The 25,795-nt window shown below is 38.9% G+C and overlaps 1 protein-coding gene across 3 annotated transcripts in view; it reads right to left on the bottom strand.

The window, feature by feature from the left end:
• The window catches only part of LDAH (lipid droplet associated hydrolase), a 94,743-nt gene that overhangs the window by 35,184 nt on the left and 33,764 nt on the right, over window positions 1-25,795 (bottom strand). For 2 of the 3 annotated variants that reach the window (XM_079941668.1, XM_079941669.1), the window contains one exon: window positions 24,994-25,163. In XM_079941668.1, coding sequence (XP_079797794.1) covers window positions 24,994-25,163 — 170 coding nt within the window. Of the gene's footprint in view, window positions 1-16,443; window positions 16,516-24,993; window positions 25,164-25,795 lie in introns of those variants that run through there. The other variant, XM_079941670.1, reaches the window with a different exon arrangement.

Here is a 25,795-nt window from a genome sequence, read left to right as displayed (position 1 = left end):
ATACTAGTAAATCTCAAGTCCTATGGTGGGGTAGGAAAGAAATAAGATAATGAAAAAAGACCAGGAATTGCTGGAAGTGGTGGTGTAGCTCTAAATAGGGTGTTTACAGAAGGCTTCAGTGAAAGGTGACATTTGTGCAAAGGCAGTTACGGAGTGGGCTGATGATATTTGGGAAAAGAGTTTTTCTGGGAGAGGGAGGAGCAAGTGCAAAGGCCATAAAACAGAACCTAATTTGGTGTTTGAGTAAAAAGCAAGAAGTACAGTTGGAGCCGAGTATGTGAGAGGACAGCAGCTCAGGCTGCGGCAGCTGTGATCACAGGGGCAGCAGACAATGGACTGTCCAATAGGCCTCTGGTTTTCACTCTGAGTAACTGAAAAGCCTTTGAAGGGTTTTGAAAACAGGGGTGATATATTTGACTTCCATCTTAATAGGATTACTCTGGTTATTGTATTGTTAATACTGTCCTAGAAGTACTATATCGATGAAATTTGACAAGATTTAAAAAAAAGTAAGAAATATTGGGAAGGTAAAATTACCATTATTTTCAGCTTATGTTTTAAACATTAACAAAATCTCATGTATAAAAATAATAGCTGAATACCACTGTAAAAAGAAATGTACTACACTTATATAAAGAAAACTTTAAAATCCAAAGGGACATTTGTCCTTCCATTGCAAAAGAGATATAAATTCTCCCTCAAAGTTAATCAATTCAGTTCATTCAATACCAATTAAAATACTAAAAAATGATCTTTATTTTGAAATTTGACAAATTATATTAATGTTCATCTGGAAAATGAAAGGCACTAAACCTAGAAATTCTGAAAAAGAAGAGAAAGAGGGGAGATTAGCTCTACTAAACATTACACATATTATGAAGCTACAGTAGTTAAAACTGTATGATCAGAAAAGGATCACACAGCTCAACAGAACAAAAAAGAGTCTAGAAACAGACCTAAACATATATGGGAATTAAGTGTATGATAAAGGTATCAGTGGAGAAAAAAAAAAAAAAGAGTTGTTCAATAAATGCAGTTGGGAAAACTGGAAAACAGAATTATTTAGAAGAGCAAAAGACTGGAGATGAATGTCCATAATTAGGACTGGTTACATAAATTATGATATATCCAGTTAATGGAATACTACGCTATAATGAACAGTAGGCAGATTCGCATGTGCTGACGATGAGGGTGTCCAAATTCTGTTTCTTCTTGGAAACCAAATAGTTGGAATTATGAATAAAAGGGAATTAGCAAGCTTCAAAGAAGACATTCTAAGCCTTGGGGCTCATATGTTCTCTGAACTTTTTATTCTGAAAGGGCAAAGGTAATTTTGCTTATTTTCAGGTTCTTCAACTATATCCTATAAGTGATACCTGGAAAATTAGATGTCACTGAATAATGCAGTCTCCACTGACTAGAATTTAACTATTCAACTCTCAAACCTTCTGCATTTATAATGGCACCAGAGATGATAAGAGAAAATATTCATAACTAGGACTCTTAGGTGTTACAAATTCTTCAGGAAAGTAAAACTAAATTATGTACTATTGTACTCTGCTTATAAAAGCAGGAGAATATGCTAAAACACATTACAAACACTTAAAAGGGGAAAGTTCGAAAGAAAAAGTTTTGTTTTTTTGTCTTTTTTTTTCCTGGCCAATCCACAGTTAACCAGAACAATCAACTAATGAAAATAGTCTGTTTTCCAAGAAGTCTGGTAATTGAGTCCGGTATGGTAACTCATTGCTCATTTTAGTTTCAAGTTTATTCACTTCAAAATAACGGGCTTCCTTGTGTTTATTAAAATGTCCTAAAGGATTAAATGGTTAATACAGTTACTGTCATACTAAAAAATGTACCATACAGATTCCATACTAGTTATGTAACCCACAGTATCTAAGGAACTTCAGGCTGATCAAATCAGTTGGCAGAAAGAGGAAACAATCCGTTACTTTGTATAAACGATCCATTACTGTGACCTGTGTTAAACAAAACTGCATGCAAGGAAAAACTCTAAAAATACACGAGGAACTACAGGGTTACATTTGGTTGATCTATATCAATAATAAATTGAGAATTAAAGTGCACTCTGAAATCATGGGAATGTACTGAAACAATAAGGAAGTTCTAATGTGTACTCTGAAGGCATCATTGCCTCTCAATAATATAAGAAAACCAAAGATTGTTTATCACAACTAATAGTTGATGAAACTGGTTTTCCTCTCTTGCCTTTGGAGAGCAACAGTTATTACCTGTTGGGTGAAACTTATACTTTTCCTAGATACCATAACAATAATTTCAGTGAAATTTATAGTCCAAATATGATAGGTTAAAGAACAGTAATAAAAATTTCTTTTATTCATATAGACACCTACTGGCAAAAAAATCACTGAGGTCAAGGAAGTATACCCAATTTTATAACACAGCTGTGCAGAAAAAGTTTCCAAGTCTGTGTACATGACAAAACGTTTTCTTATGTTACTGTCTCATTAAAGAAAGAACTTCTAGGCTGGCCAATTCATTCTACTCTAAGGAAACATTTTTATATATTTCACATTCTCATTTGAAATCTGAGTCACTTTTGATAATGAAGCACAACCATGTTTTCTTGACTAGTATGGGAAAGCAAATATACACAGTGGGACTTTTTATACAGGGTACGTTTGGGGAATTGGAGACAGTATTTTGATGTTTATTTTTCCTGAATTTATTATTATTATTAATCATTTTCCAGAAAGGAAGTTAGGAAACAATCTGAAGTATAGCCATAAAGTAAGGAGTATGATGTTCAGGTGTGGTTTTTGTACAACCTGTTTCATTAAATAGGCATTTTATTTTTAAACAGAGTAAAACCTAAAAAATATCTTCAATACACTTATACTGTTCAGATAGCCTACTTTTCTGGGGTGCAGCAATTATGCCTATATGTTATGACTAAATGAAGCCATGATAAACAGTACTTCAACATCTTTGAAAGAATGGCATCACTGCTACTTTCCCTATTTGCTTATCAGCTGAGCCCACCTGCTGCAGTAATGGCAGGATACTTCCCTACTATAACAAGCTGAAAACAAGAAAACACAGCACATAGTTTTTCCTTTCGTATGACTGCCAACATTGTTAAGACATGTCAGAGAACATGCAATATAAACCAGGCAGCCTTCAAAGATAAAGCTGTTGGTAGTCAAAACGCAGACCTAGGAATAATCCTAGTTTAGTTTATCTCTTCTCCCCAAAAGGCCATGTTTTCCTCTCTTTAGGATGAGACTATTCAGCTTATTGAATCATATGTATTCAGTTTATAAACTGCAAATTCCATTCTATTTTAATGATCAAGAGCTTGCTTTTTGAGATCTTCTATTCTGTCTTAACAATTTCATACATTAGTAAGACAGGAATATGCCCCACAGTAGGGAACTGCTTGGAATAACAGTAGTAATGATAGCTTACTATCTTCTAGGAACTAGGCTGATGTACTTTATATACATAATCTCACTTAATATGCATAACAACCTCATCAAGTAAATGTCTTCATTCTATAGATGAGAAAAGTGAGGTTTAGCTACTAAGTGATAAAGACAAAGTATGGACCCAAGGAGGGTAACTTCAGAGCCCATGCCATTAACCATTAATTACACTGTATACTTGCAGACAAAAGAATTTCTTAATAATTATTATTGTTTGGTGACATACTTGCAAACAAAAGAATTTCGTAATGATTATTGTTTGGTGACATAATTCCCTGTGGTTTAAACAACTGCTACCATTATTGTTAGAGATAGGCCAATATTTCAATATTTACAAGTGTTTCAAATCATTCAGCTTCAGAAATAACGTTAAATCCTAAGAAGGAAGATCCTTCAAAATTGTTACTGAAAACAAATTACGCCACTTCAATATGTTTTGCTTAAGATAGATGGCATTCATGAAACTGACCACTTTTACCATTTCCCATTCATGTGACTTATACTCAGATCTTCTGGGGCAGAGGTTTTTCTACACTTTAATTACCTGAATGTAAAAAAAAAAGCCATTTCATGCATTTAATCTACATGTCAGGGTTGTTAATTACAAGGAACACTGCATATTTGCAGAGATATTTGCATATGATTACAGTTAACTATTTGAAACACAGCTTCAAAATCTTCCTATAACCCATTCTTCTCAAGCTTCTGTCATTTTATACACTTCAGATTTATTTTATTTTGAAAGCAAAATGCTCTCCTCAGCTTAAAATCTCTTGTAATCTACTTCCTTTTGAGTCTTTCAGATTCAGAATCACTAAGAACTCCAACAGAAAATTAAGGAAGCTCAGCTGCTCTGGAGTGCAGCAATCTACTGCAGAGCAACTGTTACTCCGCAGCGAACAGTGGTTTCCAGGCAGCCTCAGAATTCAGCGAATGGTGGCAATAACAAACCCATCCTCACGTCTACAGCGCTGATATTCTCATGTAGCTACTATGGCCTTCGGCAACATCAGCTTTCTCTTGGTTAATAATGGCAAAGCTACACAGAATCTGAAAGAATAGCTTTGCTGATCAAAAAACTGTTATCTGGCAATTCCTTAGACTTGGAGCTGGAATACTCTGTGTGAGTCAGGAAGCAAGAAACATGAATTATTTGACAATGGGGTTGGGACTTTTCTAAGTTAGAAACTCCAGTCTTTAAGAGCTTAAGCCACTTGAGAGGGAAGAGTCGTTCATTGGGTTTACTGATTGTTTGTTAGTTTGTTCATTTGTTCATTCATTAAAGATATATTGGCACCTACGATACACCAGATGCTGTGGTGAGTGCTTGGAGACGAAATGGTGAAAGAGCCTCTGCTTTTAGAGAACTTAAAGTCGAATGGGAGAGGTATCTACAGTAACGCACGATAGGTACCATGCTAAGGGAAATAAAGAGTACCATAGAAACATATAAAATGGGCACGAGAAACCTCTTATTCATTGTGGCGTATGTCAGCTACAAATTGGCACTTGCCATCTACCTCTACATGGATTAAATCATGTGCTGCCGTAGCTGCTGACTTCCAACACCCCCTGAAAGGAGTTCAGGGTGGAGAGCAGAAATGAGGCACTCTGTGCTCTGGGAAAAACTGGCAGAACAGGTCTGCAGACAGTTAGGTATTTTCAGGAGCTGATTTTATGAGCCCAATTCTTGTATCTCCTCAAATCTAGAAAAGCACTAAAATCCTTCATGGTGACGTCTGCTCCTTGTGACTAGCAGTAACCTTCACGAGACTAGCAGAAACCTTCTGCAAAAAATATGTGTCTGATTGCATTTACTCCCCCGTCACCAAAATCACATGTATACCGACCTTCCCCCCTACCTCTTTGGAGCAGTTTCTCAGAGCTATCTGAGATGCTGTTTCCCGGACTATAGTCCTCATTTTGCCCCCAATAAAATTTAACTCACAACTCTCATGTTCTGCAATTTTTATAAGTTGGCACCTAGGAACCTTTGAAAAGGGCCATGGAAAGAGAAACTGTTTGACAAACATTCACTGAATATCTACATAAGCAAAGTGCTGATGACAGACCTCAGGGTTATCCAGGGAAATCAGTAAAAAAGATTCTTCCCTGTTTAACTTTGCTGAAAGACACTGTGAAATGTATATGCTTCAGTTCCACACACTAAAATACCACTTTCATACCTGTACGAAGACCAGGCAAAGTTATCCATCACAGGGCTTCAGACTAGGGAGAGTGAGACAATGAAAGGGCCCATGGCAGACACACACTGGGTGCAGGCCAAAGCACCAGACACGAGGGATTTCTGCCACAAGCTGTCCCAGTAAACACTCCTAGCTTCTCAGAAGCCAAAAGCAAGGCACAAAGTACGGCAAAGTATGTCCCATTTTATCTGACAGCAGGCAAATCCAACAGTTAGGGAAGCTAAGACCCATGAGATACAGATTAAAACGTGGGGAAAAAAGCAGTTAACTCACAACAAAATGTTAGGCCCAAATAATTGAAGAAAGTCCGTAAACCCTAATACCAGCTATGATAATGAAACAGGTAAGAATCTGTCCTTTCAATTCAGGAAAAAATAAAGATGTATCAGAGATGTACATATCTTAACATATCTTTTCCCTCACAGGTCTCTGAAGGGGGTGCTTCCTCTCCCACTGTCACCCAGACGCACCAGCTCCCTGAGGGTAGCAACCCTCCTGGCGCTGTTATGATAACTCCTAGGCTTAGCCGAACACCGCACTCGCTCCTGAGTCTTACCTCTGCCTCGCTGGGATTCTGAGGCCTCGGCTTCTACAGAGCTCAGAGAGTGGCCAAATGCCCCTGGGGAGGCCCTACCTTCCCTAACAGGATTGGCCTGCATTCCCGAGAGCCTTTAAACATCTCTGCCAAGTGTTACGCTGCACTTGACAGACAAGTATGACAGTCACTAATTTATCAACTAAAAATGTCCCATGGTATCTGAAAATACTGTATGATGAAAATGGGAATCATATACTCTGTCACCAGTTCAAATTTTAGCCACCAACTAAAAACATTCATTCAGCTCAAAGGACCATGATATATTTAACTTACTCTCAAGTAGTTCAGAAAGAAATATTATATATATATACATTTATATATACACATATATATACACACACACATATATATATTATTTATATGTATGTGTACACACACACGCACACTTACTCTCCCTACCCCCCTCATATATATGCATGAGAGAGACAGAGAGAGCAGTAGGGGGCAGAAGAGGGAGAGCAAATAACAGGTAAGATGAGGTAAAATATTAACAACAGTCAATTGGGATCAAGTGTATATGGTGTTCTACGTACTATTCTTATTCTTGCAACTCTTCTGTAAGTTTTAAATTCTTTCCACATAAAGTATTAAAAAATAAAGTCCAGTCCACCACTGCCCTCTATCCCCCAGCCACGGCACTTCTAATCCCCGCACCTTGCTCCACTTTTTATCAAGGCAGTCTCACCTTTGAACGTATTAATTTTTATGTTTATTACCATCTCCCCTTAGCAGACTATGACCTCTGAAAGGTCAGGGCTTTTTTCCTGTTTTGATCATGGGTGCCTTCAAGTCCATACCAGGTGCTCAGTGACAGTGCAAGGACACAGCAAACTGAATAAATGAAAGCCAGGCTAAGGGGCAGGGTCTCCATGTTGACTGCCTCATCCAGTACCCCCAAGCAGCTCCTCCTCCGGAGCTGCACCTCGGGAATGGAGGTTTATCGTGTACAGAAGTTGAAGGCATAGGGAATGGCTGGGGAAAAGGGCCATCAATGGAAAGGAGGATTAAGTGAAAGCCCAACATGAATGCTGACACTCTCACAAGCAAACACCAGCCTCTTATGGTTCACTTAGATGATGCTGCTCTCAGGCAGAAGATCTGAAGATTTTAGGGGGAGAAACTGAATGGCTCTAGAGAAAAAACATACTAATAGTGACACTGGGAAACAACACCAAAAAAGAAAGTCAGGACCCCTGTCCCATGACCCTGCGGTGAAGCTGCCTAGCTGACAAGGCCCACTCCCCCACACAAACCTCCTAGGATTTCCAATGCTTCATTCCTTAAATGTGAATAGATAAAAAGGAATGTTAGACATCTGAGAAACCTTCTATTCTAGATCAACATAAGCAAAACGTGAAAAAGAAAATTCAGAATGAATAGAGACAGCGCAAGAATACAGCAAAACGCCCAAAATTTGCTTTCCTCAGAGACAGAGAGGGAGAGAGAAATACCCATGAATAAAAAGGACTGTACAAAAACGGAACAAGGAACAAGAAATTATCTTAGAAACTGTTTGTATGAAGGCTTGAAATAAAAAGTTTAATTAGATGAATTCCAAGATAAGGCTGGGGAAAATATCCATTTCTCATCGTATAGAACTTTAAAGGAGAAGAGAAAGATAACAACGGAAAATGAAATAAATCAAGAGAATCTTTTCTGGAGGTTTAACACATGAATAATCAGAAAACAAGTAGAAAAAAATACGAGAAAAGTTTTCAGTACGTAAGGATGCCAGTTTCCAGATTAAAAAGGATAAACAGTCCAAGGAGTATCACCACAAAATATAATGGAGATAAAGTGAAGATTCCAAAACTGTCCAGAGAAAAAACAGGGCACATAAAGAACAAAAAACGCGAAATGGAATACTTCTCAGGGCAAAGCCTGAAGAACTGGAAGCTAGGCAGCAGTGGTAACGGTGGCCATGGGGAGTGGGCGTGGCAGGCTAGCCTACTGCAGAGCCATCTGCCTGCCAAGAACAATTAGAAAAGCTGGAAAAAGCATTTTTTTAAAGTCTCTTTGGAAGCATCAAAGGCAGAGGAGATTTGAAGGGCCAAAATTCTAGAGAAAAAGGAAACTTTGAGAGGTGTGCTGAAACAGTTCTTCTCAGTTATTTACCAATTTGCAAGCAATGGCTATAAGGCCAAGAAGCTGAACAGTTTCTCAAAATCTTCTGTGGCTCAAGGGTCAAAACTCGGGCGTTTGGTGCCCATTAAAGAGAAGGCACCTGGGCTCTCTGTGGGAACTACTAAAGGGTTACCCCTTAGAAGCAGTGATGAACCAGGCCTCACAAAGATAGTTTTCATTCAGTCCAATTCCTTATCACATTAAAGTGATGGATCCTCACTATAACTGCTAGTCAAAAGCAAAGGTAAACCCTCTCTGGAGGAAGACAGAAGCCTCACATTGTCTTAATAATTTTTCGTATATAATGTCAGGTATTCAATTTAAAAAGAACCTTACCAAGCAGTGATGGTTTATTTTCATTGTCAACTTGACTGGGCCATGGGATTAGCAGATATTTGGTCAAAAGTTATTCTGGGTGTGTCTGAGAGGATGTTTTGGATGAGATTAACATTGAATCAGTAGACCTAGTAAAGAAGATTGTCCTCCCCAGTGTTAGTGCACCTCATCCAATCAGTTGAAGGTCTGAATAAAACAGAAAGGTTGAGTAAGAGAGAATTCCTTCTGCTGACTGCCTTTGAGCTGGAACACCGTTTTTTTTTCCCTGCCTTTGGACTCCAACGGAAATACTGACTCTTCCTGGGTCTCGAGTTGGCCTGCTTTTGGACTAGAACTTACACCATCGACTCTCCTGGGTCTCCAGTTTACTGACTACAGATCTTGCCTTTGTCAGCCTCCATAACTGTGTTACCAATTCCTTATAGTTAGTCACTTTCTATGTATACACACATCCTATTGGTTCTGTTTCTCTGGAGAACCCTGACTAATATACAAACATACTGAGGGACAAGGCAACATGACCAAAAAACAAAGAAGGAAAAAGCAGAAAAGAAATGTAACTACAAGAGGCTTAGACATTAGAATTATCAGTTATGATTTTCATTTATTTTTATTTCAAATATGTCACCTCTGAATTTTATTTTTTAAGAGTAAAATTATACTTCAAAAAATTGTTGACAGTACAAAGGAGAATAAAGTCAGACATGAACTTCAAACTAACAGTGATTAATACGATCAAGAAATTAAATGACAAGGGCTTCCCTGGTGGTGCAGTGGTTAAGAGTCTGCCTGCAATGCAGAGGACACAGGTTCGAGCCCTGCTCCAGGAGGATCCCACATGTCGCGGAGCAGCTTAGCCTGTGCGCCACAGCTACTAAGCCTGAGCTCTAGAGCCCGCAAGCCAGAACTACTGAGCCCGCGTGCCAGAACTACTGAAGCCTGTGCGCCTAGAGCCCGTGCTCCGCAACAAGAGAAGCCACTGCAGTGAGAAGCCCACGCACCACAGCAGAGTAGCCCCCGCTCACTGCAACTAGAGAAAGCCCATGCACAGCAATGAAGATGCAACGCAGCCAAAAATAAATAAATTAATTAAAAAAAAGAAATTAAATGATGAGATGTAGAATTTTAGGAAATGGTTAACTATAATAATAATAAAATGGAAATTCTATAAGCAAAAAATAGAATGAATGAAATTGAGAATTCAACAGATGGGTTTAAAAGGAGTTTATACATAGCTGAAGTGAGGGTTAGTGAACTGGAAAATAGGACAGAATAACCAGATTGAAGCAGGGAGAGAAAAAAGAGTTATTGTGTGAAAGTTACATCTTAATTTTAAAAAAGAAAAGCTCAGGGCTTCCCTGGTGGCGCAGTGGTTGAGAGTCCACCTGCCGATGCAGGGGACACGGGTTTGTGCCCCGGTCCGGGAAGATCCCCCACATGCCACGGAGCGGCTGGGCCCGTGAGCCATGGCCGCTGAGCCTGCGCGTCCAGAGCCTGTGCTCCGCAACGGGAGAGGCCACAACAGTGAGAGGCCCGCGTACCGCAAAAAAAAAAAAAAAAAAAAAAAAAGCTCAGCGATCTAATAGGGAGAATCAAATAAATATGCAATGCCTGTAATACAAGGTAGAATTTTGAGAAAAAGGGTTATAAGGGAAGGACAGTAAAAACTGGGAAGAATCAGGAAAGAGCTCACACAGAAGTTTGCACTGAGATGACTTGAAAAGGTGGATAGACGCCACCTGTTAGGTGGTGGTAGGAAAAACAGAAAGGAAGTGGACGACAAGAAATAATAATATTTAGGAGGAGTACTAGGTATGTACAGGGCAGGTGTAGGGACTACGACCGAAGGGTACAAGTTGAGGCCATCTCCCTCAGAGGACCTTGAGGAGAGCTCCCCTGGCACCCAGATAATCAGAATCGTCCCTAAGATTTTATGAAATCACTTCTGAATCACTTTCAATCAACATTTGTGTAATATTACTGAAGTCCTAGAACCTTTCTCCTCTGCAATAGGAACAAGAAACTCCTCAGCATTTTTCTGAAGGTAGTACGTTCAGAAAGAGGAAAAGCCTGAATCTCTAACACTCAGTTTGGCTTATACAGAAGTTCCCACAACTATACTGGTGAGGAGATAAAATTGTTGAAACGGAGTTTCTGGACTGTCTACAGACTTCATTCATGCATGTTTCCTCTGGTCTCTGTATGACTGATAATGGGAAGTGATTTATTGTCTGGTTTCCTAGGAACAGGTTGTCAGAAATGATGCTGGCTTCAGTCTTTATCCGTTTGTCAATATACCTCCCTGATACCTGATCATCTGGCTTCTTCCCAACCAAATACAATGGCTCTGAACTGGCTCGGAATGTCAGGTCTCAAAGCAACCACATTTCATTCTTGTGAAGCATCTTTCATTTAGTGCCTGCTAGGCTTTTTCCACTTCAGGGAATTTTTTGTGGCCTACATTGCATATTGTTCACAGATTTTCCATACTAGCAAGAAGGGAGGGTAGAACAGCCTCATGCACACAGGGTAACCGTGTTAGAGAGTCTTTTCCTTCCTTAAAGATCATATTCATAGTTCTCATCTCCACAAACTGATAGGCCTGAAAAGAATCTTCTGGCTGGAATCAACAATAGCCACAAAAAAACAATTTCACAGAATTCTGCTCATCTGTTTCTACTTTCTTCTATGTTATCCCTTTTCTGACTGCTATGCTCCGTCCACTGAGGCTCTGAGAATCTGCCCTTCTGTGAACATCCAGTTCATTGGCTGAACAAGGTCTAAATGTAGCAAGGCACAAGCTATAGTTTTCAGACCTGTATCCATCCAACTGCCAGGGTATTCACAAATACAACATCTCTGCCTTAGCATGGGCCACTCACTCACTCACACCCCAGACCCTCTTGAAGTCCTAGCCACTATGAAACTTGTAGTCCAATGAGATCTGAATAAGGTCTGCTTCACCCTAGCAGTAGGATGAATGATGATGCTAATCCCAACCTGTGGGTTTTTTTTGTTTGTTTTATTGTTGTTTTTTTTTTGCGGTACGCGGGCCTCTCACTGTTGTGGCCTCTCCCGTTGCGGAGCACAGGCTCCGGACGCGCAGGCTCAGCGGCCATGGCTCACGGGCCCAGCCGCTCCGCGGCATGTGGGATCTTCCCAGACCGGGTCATGAACCTGTGTCCCGCGCATCGGCAGGCGGACTCTCAACCACTGCGCCACCAGGGAAGCCCCAACCTGTGGTTTTGTTATCACATTCAAATAACAATCGTTGAGGCAGGCCATCAAAATATATACCTAACGACAACCCAAATTATTTTGTGAAGTGGGGGAAGGCAGGGTTTATAAAGAATTGCAAGGAAGGGGAAAAGCCTCGCTAATTGAGTAGAGAAGGATGAGTTAAAAGGCTAGGATGGCTGCTACTGCCAAAGATGCTGCTACAGACCAAGGGCCACTGCTGGTCTCAGGGGTGGGTTTTCCTGCAGAGAAACCGTGACGCTGACATTACATTACCCTTTTACTTTCCCCTTGTGATTGTTGTCTCTTGCTGTGTAACAAGTTACTGAAAACTTTATCTCTCCTGAACCAACTTTCTGTTATGAAGTCATAAAATCAAACTGCTTTTTAAAAAAGGAAAGAAAATACATAACCATTAAATCATTATAAAAATATATGCCATTAAAAGAAATTTTAAGGACAAAAAATAAATAGAAAAAAATCACTCCAAAACTCACCACTCAAACATAACCACTGTATTCATTTTGGTCATTTTATTTTCAAGCTTTTAAATGTATGTTTTCTTTGACATATAGTTGTACTCCATATTCTCTTTATATTTTAACATCCTTAATATTCTACAATTAACTTTCATGTATTACAATGTCTTTTGAAAATATAATTTTAATAGTTGCAAATTCCATATTCAAACTTTCCTTTAGAGTGGGACATTAGGATGTTTACAATTTTTTGATACAATAAATAATGTTTGTACACAAATGTGTTCTTTATTTTTGAGATTAGTTTCTTAATATAGATTCCAAAGAAAAGAATTAGTAGGTTCAGGGCTTCCCTGGTGGCGCAGTGGTTGAGAGTCCGCCTGCCGATGCAGGGGACACGGGTTCGTGCCCTGGTCTGGGAGGATCCCACCGCGGAGCGGCTGGGCCCATGAGCCATGGCTGCTGGGCCTGAGTGTCCGGAGCCTGTGCTCCGCAACGGGAGAGGCCACAACAGTGAGAGGCCCGCGTACCGCAAAAAAAAAAAGAGAATCAGTAGGTTCAAAGGCTATGAACACTTTCTATAGGAACTTTTTTTTTCTGGTAACACATGGTCATTGTAAAAGAGTAGAAACAATGTAGAGTCTCCACCTCCTACATATACCCTTACCTCTAACCCCCAGAGATAACCACTGTAAGCCACCTGGTATTCACCTGTTCAGACTTCCTAAAAATGCATAAAGAAGTATACACATACAACACTGAACTTTTTCAGTTAATAGGCAGACATTATTAACTACTACCAGACACTAGTTTATTAAGCACTGTGTCATACATTGTGCTAAGTACACATTTTTTGATAGACTTTATTATCTAGCTCTTCTTCAGTGAATTATCTGTTCATGTCCTTTGCATCTTTATCTGAGAAGCTGCTGTTCTTTTTACTGATGTCCACAAATTCTTTATAATAAGAAATTAACTTTTAGCCTAGTGGCTAAGAACATGGACGTTGGAGCCAAACAAATGTGGATTCAAATCCCAGCACAGCCCCTTATTAGCTGTCTAGTTGAACAAGTTACTTCTGTCCTTCTAAGTCTCAGTTTCCTCATGCATAAAATGGGAAAAGAATAACCCCCTTCAAGAGCTGTTGAAAGAATAAGGTCCTTAAATTATAATTATAGTAATATAATAAATAATAATTATAGTAAAATAGTTAATAATAATTTAACCTTTAATTATGCTAAATATCTATAAGGGAATTAAGTATCTTAAATACACCCTAATAAATAATAGTGCAAAAACATCCCACATTTTCCTTTTTTTCTTATTAAATAAAAACAAAATTGAAAGGGGTATTGCATTATCCTCTCTGGTCTAAGCATGAAAACTCAAGGAGCAAATTAATTACTTTTAAAATCATGAACTCTTACATCAAATTTCTTTGTAACAAATTATTCTCAGACCCATTGGTACTTCTTTAAACAATTTCACATTCTGTTTTAATAGGCTACTTGTTGTTTTATAAAAGCAATTCGTGGTAAGTATGTTATGTCTCTCTGGATACTACAGCAATCCTCAAAGGCACATTTACTTTTTTTTACTGCTTTTCCTACCTTCCTGAAATTTACAAATATATTAACTTTTATAATTGGAAAGAAAAGCCTCTAATTTAAAGAAAGATCTCACAAACCAATTGTAAAAAGACATTCTGGGGACTAAGAAAATCTGAATATGAACTGTATTAGACAATATTAAAGAATTACCATTAATTTTGCTAGGTGTGATAATGACATGGTAGATATATAAGAAAAAGTCCTTTTTAAAAGATGCACAATGAAGTTTTTAAGGGTGAAATATTATGAGGGCTGTAATTTACTTGAAGACATAAACCTTAAACTGCTTAAACACCTCTCCCAGGCTATACCTAAGCTTCACCCTTACAAGCTGGGGCACCAGTGATCAGCCAGAAGTCCACTTCTGTCATCAGGAGAATATTCTTAAAATTTGTTACAATGCCACATACACAACTACTTCAGTGCCTAAACACAAAAATACTGACACTGGAGTTTGCTGGAATGCAGAGGGCCCTTAACGAAACTTAAGATTAAGAACTTGCCCATAAAAGAGCAGGGCTTAAATCAGCTTCCACTGACAGACCTCTGCTACCTTGTTGCTTAAATCTTGGATCTTAAGACTTCAAAGAAATGAGAATGAAATATATGGTCCCATCCCAGGCTTGAATTATGGAAATGAGAAAATACGTCTTGGTAGTGCTGTTTCCCTATATCAACATCTTTACTCAAGGGGGCTCACTGTGCTTGTGGTAAGGTCATAGGTGCAAAGAGCTAGAATACATGAAACACAGAAAAGGAGATCTTTCTTTTAGAGAACTTGATAAGTATTCCTCCTGCTTCCAAGGAATGATATGAGAAGACACAGATGACATGTATGGAAAGACCGAGGACAGATTTAATTGTCCATAACATCTCAGAATATTCTACGTTCCAAGCTTTTGGAAAAAGTTCTAGTTCTCAAACTAGAGCATGCATCAGAATCACCTAGAGTACTTGCTAAAACACTGACTGGTGAGTCTCAGCCCTAGAGTTTGATTCTTAAGTCTGGGTGGGGTCCAATAATTTGTGTTTCTAACAGGATCCCAGGTGATGCTGATACTGGTTTGAGAACTACTGGCTCAGATATATGAATCAAATACCTTATGTCATCAAGTATACTCTACTCACAACTACTCCTGGGCGAGGAAGAGGTGGTGATAAAATACGTTTAGGCAGTTAATGTAAGGCTTTCTCTGGCTAGTAGCCACTTCACATCATTTGTCCTACCTGTCCCTTTAAACACATCTCACTAACTCCCAATATATACTGAATCTTTGAGAGCATGGGGGGAATTTTCCATATCTAACAGTCTATTACGGATACACATATATTAAAATGGCTCAATATTTAAATCTGAAAAGTGTTCAGAAATTCTCAGATGAAATGCATTAGATAAAGTACTAAGTATTAACATGCATGAAGAACGTTCTATTATAAACCACTGTTTTCATTTTCTTGCAGCTTTCCAAAAAAATTAGCCCTTTGTGGTGAAATTTTCCATGCTTGGTTTCAGCCCAAAGGTGATTTTTTTTTTTTGCAAAGTTTGAGAAAAATATATTAAATAGTTTTTGAGTTATGAAAAATGAAAAAGCCCACACAATTTTTCCACTTTCAAAGCAATTTCAGGATCTTTCTTTAATATGCAGATAACTAAAAAATGGCTGAAGTTGAAAAGTTGAAACTTTCCATGTGTCTAGTTTTCAATAAGGTAGTCTGTGGGTAATTCAGAAAAGATAATGTGTTTGTGTGTACACATAAACAGATAACATATATATAAATAAATGCATAAGTGATTAGAAAAATAGCATTTCATCATATTCAGTACAAACTTTCCTCAGAATAGGGGATTTGTTGTTTTCTGAAATGAAGAGTCTTTCACAAACCAGAGTAGTTGTCAACTGCCTGACCCCTGTGGTTTTCACACACTGGGGTTCACTAATGGGTTATGCAGACACAACTGTAGACTATTGTGCACTGTGTTTGCAGAATCTTCCAGTTCCCTTCACATTCTAATCTTCCTTCTGCCCAAGCTCAATTCTAGGATTCTGATTCACTGTCTTCGGAGTTTAATTTCTGCCCTTGGTCCATACCTCACTACCAGCTCCCTTGATCTTCTATGCTCCAGACACTCAAGACATGTTCTCGTTTCTCCCAATTCTCTCTGACCTCCCCCGAAAGCATTCACTCATAACTGCTAAAACCCTCCTTGTGTATCCAAAGACCTCAGTTCTTAAAGAAATAACAGTAGAAACCTTAAGTTTAGGTTAAATAGGTTTTGATGGTTTGTCGAAGTAACTTGCTCTAATTATTTATAATCGTAACCTTCGTAACTAACTCACCTGAAGGCTGATGATGGAAAAGTTAGAGAACAGAATAGAGAGTCCTAGTTCTGCCATTTACTTAGCTAACTGACATATGGATAAGACACATAACTCCTTGGAACTTCGGTTTCATCTGTAAAGTGGGAAAAAATTAGGTTGTTAAATAACCTTGTTACATATGAACATGTTTTATAAATTTCAAATGCATGTATAACTGTTAGTAATGACAATAACCTCAATTTTTAACTGTTTCAGGTTTCTGGGCTCAAATGAAGAACCAAGTATAAGGCACCAAAACACCTTTGCAAGGATGTGAAGATTAAGAAAAATCCAATTTTCCTGGTTTTCAAGTGTGCAGGCTTAAAGGACAAAGAGAAGGAAATCTGCTCCGATAAACATTTCTATTTCTTTTTCATTTTCAGCATCTCTCTCTCTGCATGGGTTATTCCCCCCAGCGTATGCTAAATTCTCTCCCACTTACAGGGAAAAGATGTTCCCTTGACCAGCTTCTTCCTTAAGTTATCTTCTTGTCTTCTCCCCTTCACTGGCCAATTCCTGGATCACCTAACTTCCTGCAAGCTCCTTCTCCCATTATTTCACTAAAAATGTTCTCTTCCAGGCCATTAATGGCCTTCCGATCACCAATACCTGTTGGCAGACCTGGTTATGTGACTTGCTGTGTCCAATGCAGTATGAGGAGTGACAAATGTCACTTCTTCCAGGCAGAGGTTTTAAAATGCTGCATGTAGTTCACTACTTCCTTTTTATTCTCTGCCACGAGACTGGAATATTCCAGATAGAAGCTATTCCATCAATCTGGATTCTGGAATAAGAGTGCATGGAGAGAACTACACAAGGGCAGCCTACCCTTAAAGGACTTATATCATGAGCGATAAACAAATCTTTGTCGTTAAAAGCCACAGACACTGTGTTACCATGGCACCGTCTACCGCATCTTGACTAATCCACTAGTTGCAACCCACTGAAGTGAATTCAGGACCCACCAATAGAGTGCAGCCAACAGCATGGAAAATTATTATACCTTTTGCCTTTCTCTCTGCTTCCTCCTCTTCATCCTCCTTTCCACCAAATAAAGTCACTCCCCTAATATACATCTATGACCTGTTTCTTTTCTCTCTTTTAACAATTTCCCTGGGCAAATCCCATATACTGTCTTCATTATTTCTCATTTGGACTAGCAAACTTGCCTATCACTTGGTTGTTCACGTTTTACTCTATACTCTCTCTCCATTTTATTTTCCTTTTTTTTTTTTTGCGGTACGCGGGCCTCTCACTGTTGTGGCCTCTCCTGTTGCGGAGCACAGGCTCCGGACGCGCAGGCTCAGCGGCCATGGCTCATGGGCCCAGCTGCTCCGTGGCATGTGGGATCTTCCCAGACCGGGGCACGAACCCGTGTCCCCGGCATCGGCAGGCGGACTCTCAACCACTGGGCCGCCAGGGAAGCCCTTATTTTCCTTTTCAATGAGACATTAATTTACCCAATGAATGACTATTATTATCACAGATCCTTCAGTGGCTCCTTGCTGTCCAGAAAACAGAGTGCAAACTCTCTTGCCTTTCCACTCTATCAGCCTAGGTTCTGCTATCCCACTGCTCCCTTCACACACACTGTGCTGCATTGAAATCCGACCACCCACTGCTCTCTTCATGTGCCCAGTGGTAAAGCCCATTTCTCCTCTCTTCATACATTTCCTACTGCTTAGAAGGCATAGCAACCCCCACCCCCCAAAAAAACCCCATCAAATTCTGCTTATAAATACTTCTAAATACTGACTCATCCTTCCTCTGTTCAAATACCAGCTCTTTAATGATGCTTTTTTTGATCTTCCCAGTTAGAAGCCATCTCTCTTTTTAAAACACTCAGAGCCTCATGGTACTTCCTCATTTTGCCTTTGGCTTCTTATCAATTAATCTAGGGACAGGACTCTGACAACAGTTACTCTGACAAATGAATTATCTCCTATTCTTCCCTCACCTCCAGATTATCTTGATTGTTGAACACAACTTAGTGACGTCATATAAATGTTTCTCACAAGCATGTCTAACTGTGCAGATACGCAGGTTCATCAGAATAGTGTAAGTACACCACAGGCTCAATGATCTCATTACTTCCAGAATATTTGAATCTATTTTTTTCCTAATTTAGATGAGATGTACTCCTGACTCAACACATACATGATCTAACATACTATTTTGACTCTTTTGGTAAAGTTTTTCAAGCTTCTCAGCTGTACTTATGGTGTGTTTTGAGTCTCTAAAATTCTGAGTATGTACAACACCACTGGGGATCCCAAAAGAAACAAAAGAAAATTTTTTTTTTATTGCTCTGAACAATAACAAAATCCATTTACTAAATTTTGTAATTTTACTCTCATATCTTCATTTAAGACGTGTTCATTCTTACTTGAGACAAAATTCTAACACGGTTATCTGTTTTCTCTATCTGCAGCAAATTAGTAGCAACAAGGTGTAAGTAGGGAAGAGAAATGTCACCTAACACTAGGAGAGGAGATGGAAAAACTATAAAATAAACAGACATGAGAATTCTTTTTAACGAAGCACTATCACCTAAGAAATTTCAGGACATAGGCAAAATCCCTTTAATTGTATTTTACCGTAGTGTAGTAACAGTATCAAAATGATGTCCTTGAATCATTAGGGAAAAATTCTTCCATAATCAACCTACATTGTCGAAGAAGGCAGATAAGTAAAAAATATATTTTAGACAAATTTTTACCCAACTGGATAAAATAGTCTGGGGCTTAAAGGAGTCAGTTTAAGTAATCTGGAAATTTCATTTAGGGAGAAGATATTTTTGCCAACCAGACAGACAAAGGAAGGTCTATGTTATTGTGCATCTTCCCGAAGGAAGTCCAAATAATATAAAAAATTAAGTTTTGAAGGATCTGATACCCCTGGAAGGGGAGGAAGTATTATCATTAAATGCCATATAAATTCTTAGAGGAAAATAATAGTTAAGTTACTTGAATTTCACTTCATGACTTAGTGCAGTGCTCAGTTAGGAACTGAGGGCTTTCACAACTACTGAAGCCCGTGCTCCGCAACGGAAGAAGCCACCGTGGTGAGAAGCCCGTGCACCACAACGAAGAGTGGCCCCCACTCGCCACAACTAGAGACGGCCCGCACGCAGCAACGAAGACCCAATGCAGCCTAAAGTAAATAAATTTATTTAAAAAAAAAAAAAAGAATTGAGGGTTTCAACGCCCAACCTTGAACTTTATGCAATTTATTGGCAAAATCAGATGGCACATTTTAAACATATAGAGGATTGATGTTGAAGGAAAGAAGATTCTAGATAGTGGGGGTAAGATGATTACTTTTTTATTCCCATGTCACCCCATCTGCTCCCAACTGCTAGAACAGTATTCATGGAGTCTCCTACTCCCTGAGCTGCAATGTAATGAGTCATGTGGAGCTAGCTGTGAACACTCCAGGAACACGCCATACTATCTAGAGTCTCTGCCATCATCCAAAGGTTGAGAAGACCATCAGATATCTTTGTAGACTGTCTTTATATCCACAGCTAACATAACCATACCCCACCCCTAGATTAAGACAGAGCCTTGGCTGGATCCTGGCAAGGCACTTTTCTCTCAGTTTCTACCTATAAAATTAAAGATGGGACTAGACTGTCTCTAAAAATCCTATGAATCTGAAATTGTGTTTATTATTTTAAGTCATGACAGTACTATTTAACAATCTTCCGATTATCTATTTTCTTAAGTTTCTTTTTTAAGTTCTTTATTCTGGACACTACTGTCAAAATATATGAAGACTTTCTATAATTCTATATACCAAATTTGCTTAAAGAAACAAACAAAATTTTTAATACCAGATTTTTAAGAGTCAATTATTTTCTTCAGAATATGAAAAAATAGGTCAGACATTATGTCTAAAATACGCAGTAAGTCTCTTAAAATAATTTTAAGACCAAAGTTTCCTATAATTAGTTACAAAAATATTATAAAGAATTAAACCAAAATAAAACCAAATAAACCAGCTACTAAACTACACATATGTCCTTAAAATCTTATAGGAGTCAAATATTCCAGTAAAAATAACAGAGAGATGGAAACACAAGTTTCTTATTATCACACTTCATATGTTGTAAAACATAACAGCTAACTTATTTTTGGCAAAATGATTAGGGATTGCAACACTCTGGCTAATACAAACTTATTTGATTGTCAAATGCATCTTAAATGGAGTATGTCATGCTAACTTCAGGCATGCAGGCACTGTGCCATCTTAGAGTAGCCCAGAGACACTGAAATTTCAACACTTCAGCAGGGGTCACACCACCAATATTAACTGGGCCAGGTGTTTAAGCCGGGCGGCGGGGGGCGGGCGGCGTGGACTTCAATAATGTAGTTAACTGAAACCAGATAAAGCTTTTGAATAATAAAAAAATCATACAGATGTTCACCCTCCTCCCCGGGTAACCTTTGTGGACAATTTATTATATGCGTTATTTTCTAGAGTACACCCTTTTTAAGAAAACACACTTTCTCATGTCTCTCTGAAAACTCTATAATCACAGTATGACTTATGTCTTCACAATTAGACTAGGTTAAGCTCATGTTTCATCTGCCTTTTTCCTTTTCACCACTATTCCTGCCTTAATTAGAAAGTTATAGAGCTGAGGAAGCTATAAGAAGCTACATTAACCTTAAGATGCATTGTACTTCTTTCCCAACAGACGCTGTGAACGCGAGCCAAAAAAGAGAGATGGGTTCAAAACACATGTGTTGAACAACTGTTTTCAAGTATGCATAAGAGAAATTACACACTACATGCAGAATGGATGTGGAGCAAACAAACAAAAACCAAAAGGAAAGATCTCTGATTAAGTTAACAAACTGAAAGACTCAAATGGTTACTTTCTTCCCTATGTTTAGAGTAGTGTATTTGTCAGGGTTCTCAAGAGAAACAGACTATATATACGGATACAGATAAAAGGACACTTACTATAGTAATTGGCTCACACAATTATAGAGGCCAAGAAGTCCCACACAACATGCCATCTGCAAGATGGGAACCAGGAAAGCCAGTTGTATAATTCAGTCCGAGTTCGAAGGCCTGAGAACCAGGGGAACAGATGATGCCGAAGGCTTGAGAACCTGGAACTCCACTGTCAGAGGGCATGAAAAGATGGCTGACTCAGCTCAAGAAGAGAGAAAGAATTTGCCCTTCCTGGGACTTTTTGTTCTATTTGGACCGTCAACAGATTGGATGATGCCCGCCCACAATGGTGAGGGCAGATCTTTTTTACTCAGTCCAATTCAAACGCTAATTTCCTCCAGAAAAGTACTCACAGACACACTTAGAAATGTTTTACCAGCTATCTGAGTATCCCTTAGCCCAATCAACTTGACATGTAAAATTAACCATCACAAATAATAATGTTATTATTATTTCAAACATGCAAGTACTCTTTTTAAAACACCTGGAACAACTAATAGCCAAAAATTATATGTCATATCAGTTTGCAACATTTTATTTGACAGGACCAAGTTACTTCCTACACCAGGAAATAAATTCAGTATTTTAACTTATATATTGATATATACCTATATATCTACATGCTTGATGGTACATCACACAAGTGAAGTCCTAACTGTAGTAGTGGTGGGGTAGGCAGCCTCTGACATGGCCCTCAGTGATCCTCACCTTCTAATATTCAGGCTCTAGTCTAATCCCCTCCCCTTTAGTTTGGGCTGGAGCCAGTGATTTGTTTCTAACAAAGAGAATACTGTAAAAGTAATGAGATATCATTTCTGTAATTGGGTTACAGTCTGTGACTTCCATCTTGCCAGCAGACTCTTTCTCTGGCTCTCCTCCCAGACTTGCTCTCATGGGGTGAGTTAGAAAGGCCCACATTCTAAGGAACTGAGGGTGGCCTCCACCCAACTGCCAGTGATGAACCAAGGCCCTCCTCCGTCCAACAACCCTTGAGGGAGTGAATTGAGGCAGATCCTCCTCAATTCAGATCTTCACATGAGACCACAGCCCTGAAAGACACTTTGATTACGGTCTTGTGAGATACCCTGAACCACAGAACCTAGCTAAGTTGTGACCAGTCCCAGGTCCACAGAAACTGTGAGAGAATAAATGTGTATTGTTTTATGCTGTTAAGTTTTTTCTTTTCTTTTTTTTTTATTTTTTTAACATCTTTATTGGGGTATAATTGCTTTACAATGGTGTGTTAGTTTCTGCTTTATAACAAAGTGAATCAGTCATACATAAACATATGTTCCCATATGTCTTCCCTCTTGCGTCTGCTGTTAAGTTTTGAGGTAACTTGTTACACAGCTGTAGATTACTAACACAGTAGTTAACCTAATTACTGAGTCATTTCCATTATAATAATAATAGCTAATACTTATATGGAACTTTTAAGTTCTAGGCACCATTCTTAATTCTTTATATAATTCCTCACAAAAATCCTCTGAAGAACATATTACTATCCCCCTTTTACAGATGAGGAAACAAAGGTACAGAGACTCAATAACTTGCCCAAGGTCACCAAGACAAAGTATGACAGCAAGTATCTGAACGTAGGTGTCTTGTTTCTAGAGTGAGGACTTGTGGCAACTGTGCAAAGAGAACCGCTAAGGGCTAAGACTGGACACTATGAAAACAGTAACCTCATAACGTGGTACCAGAGGCGCTTTAGAGGCACAACAGAGATTAGAAGCCATGCAAAATGCTAAAAACAAAAAAAAAAATGCTAAAAGGAAAGCCCGTTTTCTTATTAAGATGCCTTATCTAGGGGGAAAAAACCAGAGAAGAAGCAATAATATAGTGAATGGAATGCAATCTAGAATTTATTGAATTCACACTTAGAAATGAAAAATATACTTTCTGATACCCAATGTAAGAAATTAACAGCCTCCATTTGGTATTAAAAAGCACACCCAAGGACGCTATAGTTGTACTTTTCCCAAAGGCAATTAATTATAAGTAAGAAGTAAGTGTGTCAAGCTGGAGGGGAAAGAAGCAAATTCCTTGTGAGTTCCAAGACTCCACTGAAGATATTTTACCACATGGAGTGAGAAAAGTCAATATCCCAGGATAGGGAGATACCAGGAAGGAATCACTTCCTATCTTGTATTCAGATTACCAGGTTAAATAGCACTCCTTCATGATCTCACACACCCTCTATTTACATAAGAAGTAGGTATCACACCTATGGGTTAGTCTGTGTCCTCCCTTAGACTTCAGGCTCTCTTACCTCAAAGACTATTTTATTCACTGGGATGTCTTCAAAACACAGCACAAGGCCTGATACATGGCAAGTGCTTAATATAAGTTTGTTGAATGAAGAAATAATTTATGCTGTGAATCACATTCATTTAATGGGTCATTTCAATGGTATATGTCAGTGAAAGTATGAGGTTTTGCTTTGTTTTGAAGTGTTGTATAGTTCACTAGCTTTCCTGGCACTTTAAATAGGTCTTTTTTTTTTTTTGCGGTACGCGGGCCTCTCACTGCTGTGGCCTCTCCCATTGCAGAGCACAGGCTCCAGACGCGCAGGCTCAGCGGCCATGGCTCACGGGCCCAGCCGCTCCGTGGTATGTGGGATCTTCCCGGACCGGAGCACGAACCCGTGTCTCCTGCATCGGCAGGCGGACTCTCAACCACTGCGCCACCAGGGAAGCCCCTTAAATAGGTCTTTATATCTCCAGTGTCTCACTTAATATCTGGCACATAGTGGCACCCAGTAAGTATTTGTGAATGAATGAATGAATGAATAAATGAGTGTCTCAAAAAGGCTGCCAAGCTATAGAACAGATAAGGATTCAGACTTATGACTAAATAAAGATTTAATGTTCCTTAAGAATAACTGTTTGCCTATCAACAATGGTGATAACAATAATTTTTCTTCCTTTTGAGAGGAGGCATGAATATTTGCATAATACTCTCCCTAGACAAGATTATTGCCTCAGCCCTAGTTGGTGACTGCTTTTAAATATTCCTTTACAGGGACTTCTCTGCTGGCCCAGTGGTTGAGAATCTATCTTGCAATGCAGGGGACACTGGTTTGATCCCTAATCAGGGAGCTAAGAGCCCACATGCTGCGGAGCAAATAAGCCCACGTGCCACAACTAGAGAGAAGCCTGCACACCGCAACGAAGAGCCTGCGTGCTGCAACTAAGACCCAATACAGCCAAAAAATAAATAAATAAATATAAAAAAAGAAATATTCCTTTACCAAAGACAGCAAGTTGTATGTAATTTAAGAACTCCAGATAACCCTAGATTAAAAAGCATTTGTTCAAATAAAATACTGTAAATTAACTATACTTCAATTTAAAAAGAAGAGGCGTTTATTCAGAAAATTCCCACCTCCTTCAGCGTTATTTTTTGAAACATTATGGGAAATGTATGAACATACACTCACACAGGCCCACAGTAATATAGAGATAAGGATAAAGGCAGCTAACAAGTATCCCTCTCTGTGTTTTATTTATCAATTCAATACGAGACAAAAAAGCAAAGGAAATCTGAGAGGATTTGTGCGAGTGCACAATCGAGCACCGACAGTCCCCTCCTGAGGCGTACTTACTGGGAGCTCAGGGGCATGCTTCAGAGCCTGAAGGGAGAAATAGCAGCCTATGGAATGGCCAATGACCACAAGTTTCATTTCCTTTGGCACATGAGTTCTCAGGAAAGCTAGCTTGTGTTCTACTTGACCACGGAGTCCATAGATGTCCTTAATTTCTTGAGCATTTGGATCTAAAATAAAAAATATAAGTTATGTTTTCATTCAATAAGTGAAAGCAATCACTTCACTGGGGAAAATATCTAAAAAAAAACAAACCAATAATAATAGCAGTTGCTATCATTTATTGAAAGCCTACCATGTGCAAGCCACAGTGTTGGCACTTTATTTAAATTATATCTTCACAACAACCCTGGAAAGGAAGTATTCCTATCTTCATTTTATAGATGAAAATCCCAAAGCTCACGGACGTTAGGTGATAGATTGGCAGTTACATACCTGTTAAGTGCGACAGGTGAGATTCAAACCCAGGTGTCTGTCCTCAAAGCCCATGAACTCTCAACTATTCCACCAACTACTACAGTTTAGGCCACTGGTTCTCAAACTTGAGTATGCATCAGAATTCTCTGTAAGGCTTGGTGAAACACTCATTGCTAGGCCTCACCATCAGAGTCTCTGATCCAGTGGGTCTGGGCTGGAGCCCGAAAATTTACACTTCTAAGCCTCCAGAAGATGCTGATATTGCTGGTCCCAGGACCACACATTGAGAACCACTGGTTAGGCTAGGTTACATGATTAATATATAACCAAGAAAATCCATGACACTGCTTCATTATTTTAGATAATCTTTGTTTAAAGAAGTCAA

The sequence above is a fragment of the Stenella coeruleoalba genome (assembly GCF_951394435.1).
Source record: "Stenella coeruleoalba genome assembly, chromosome: 13".
In the NCBI taxonomy this organism is placed as follows: Eukaryota; Metazoa; Chordata; class Mammalia; order Artiodactyla; family Delphinidae; genus Stenella; species Stenella coeruleoalba.
The sequence above is the reverse complement of the archived record's forward strand: the minus strand, read 5'-3'. Positions and strand labels throughout refer to the sequence as shown.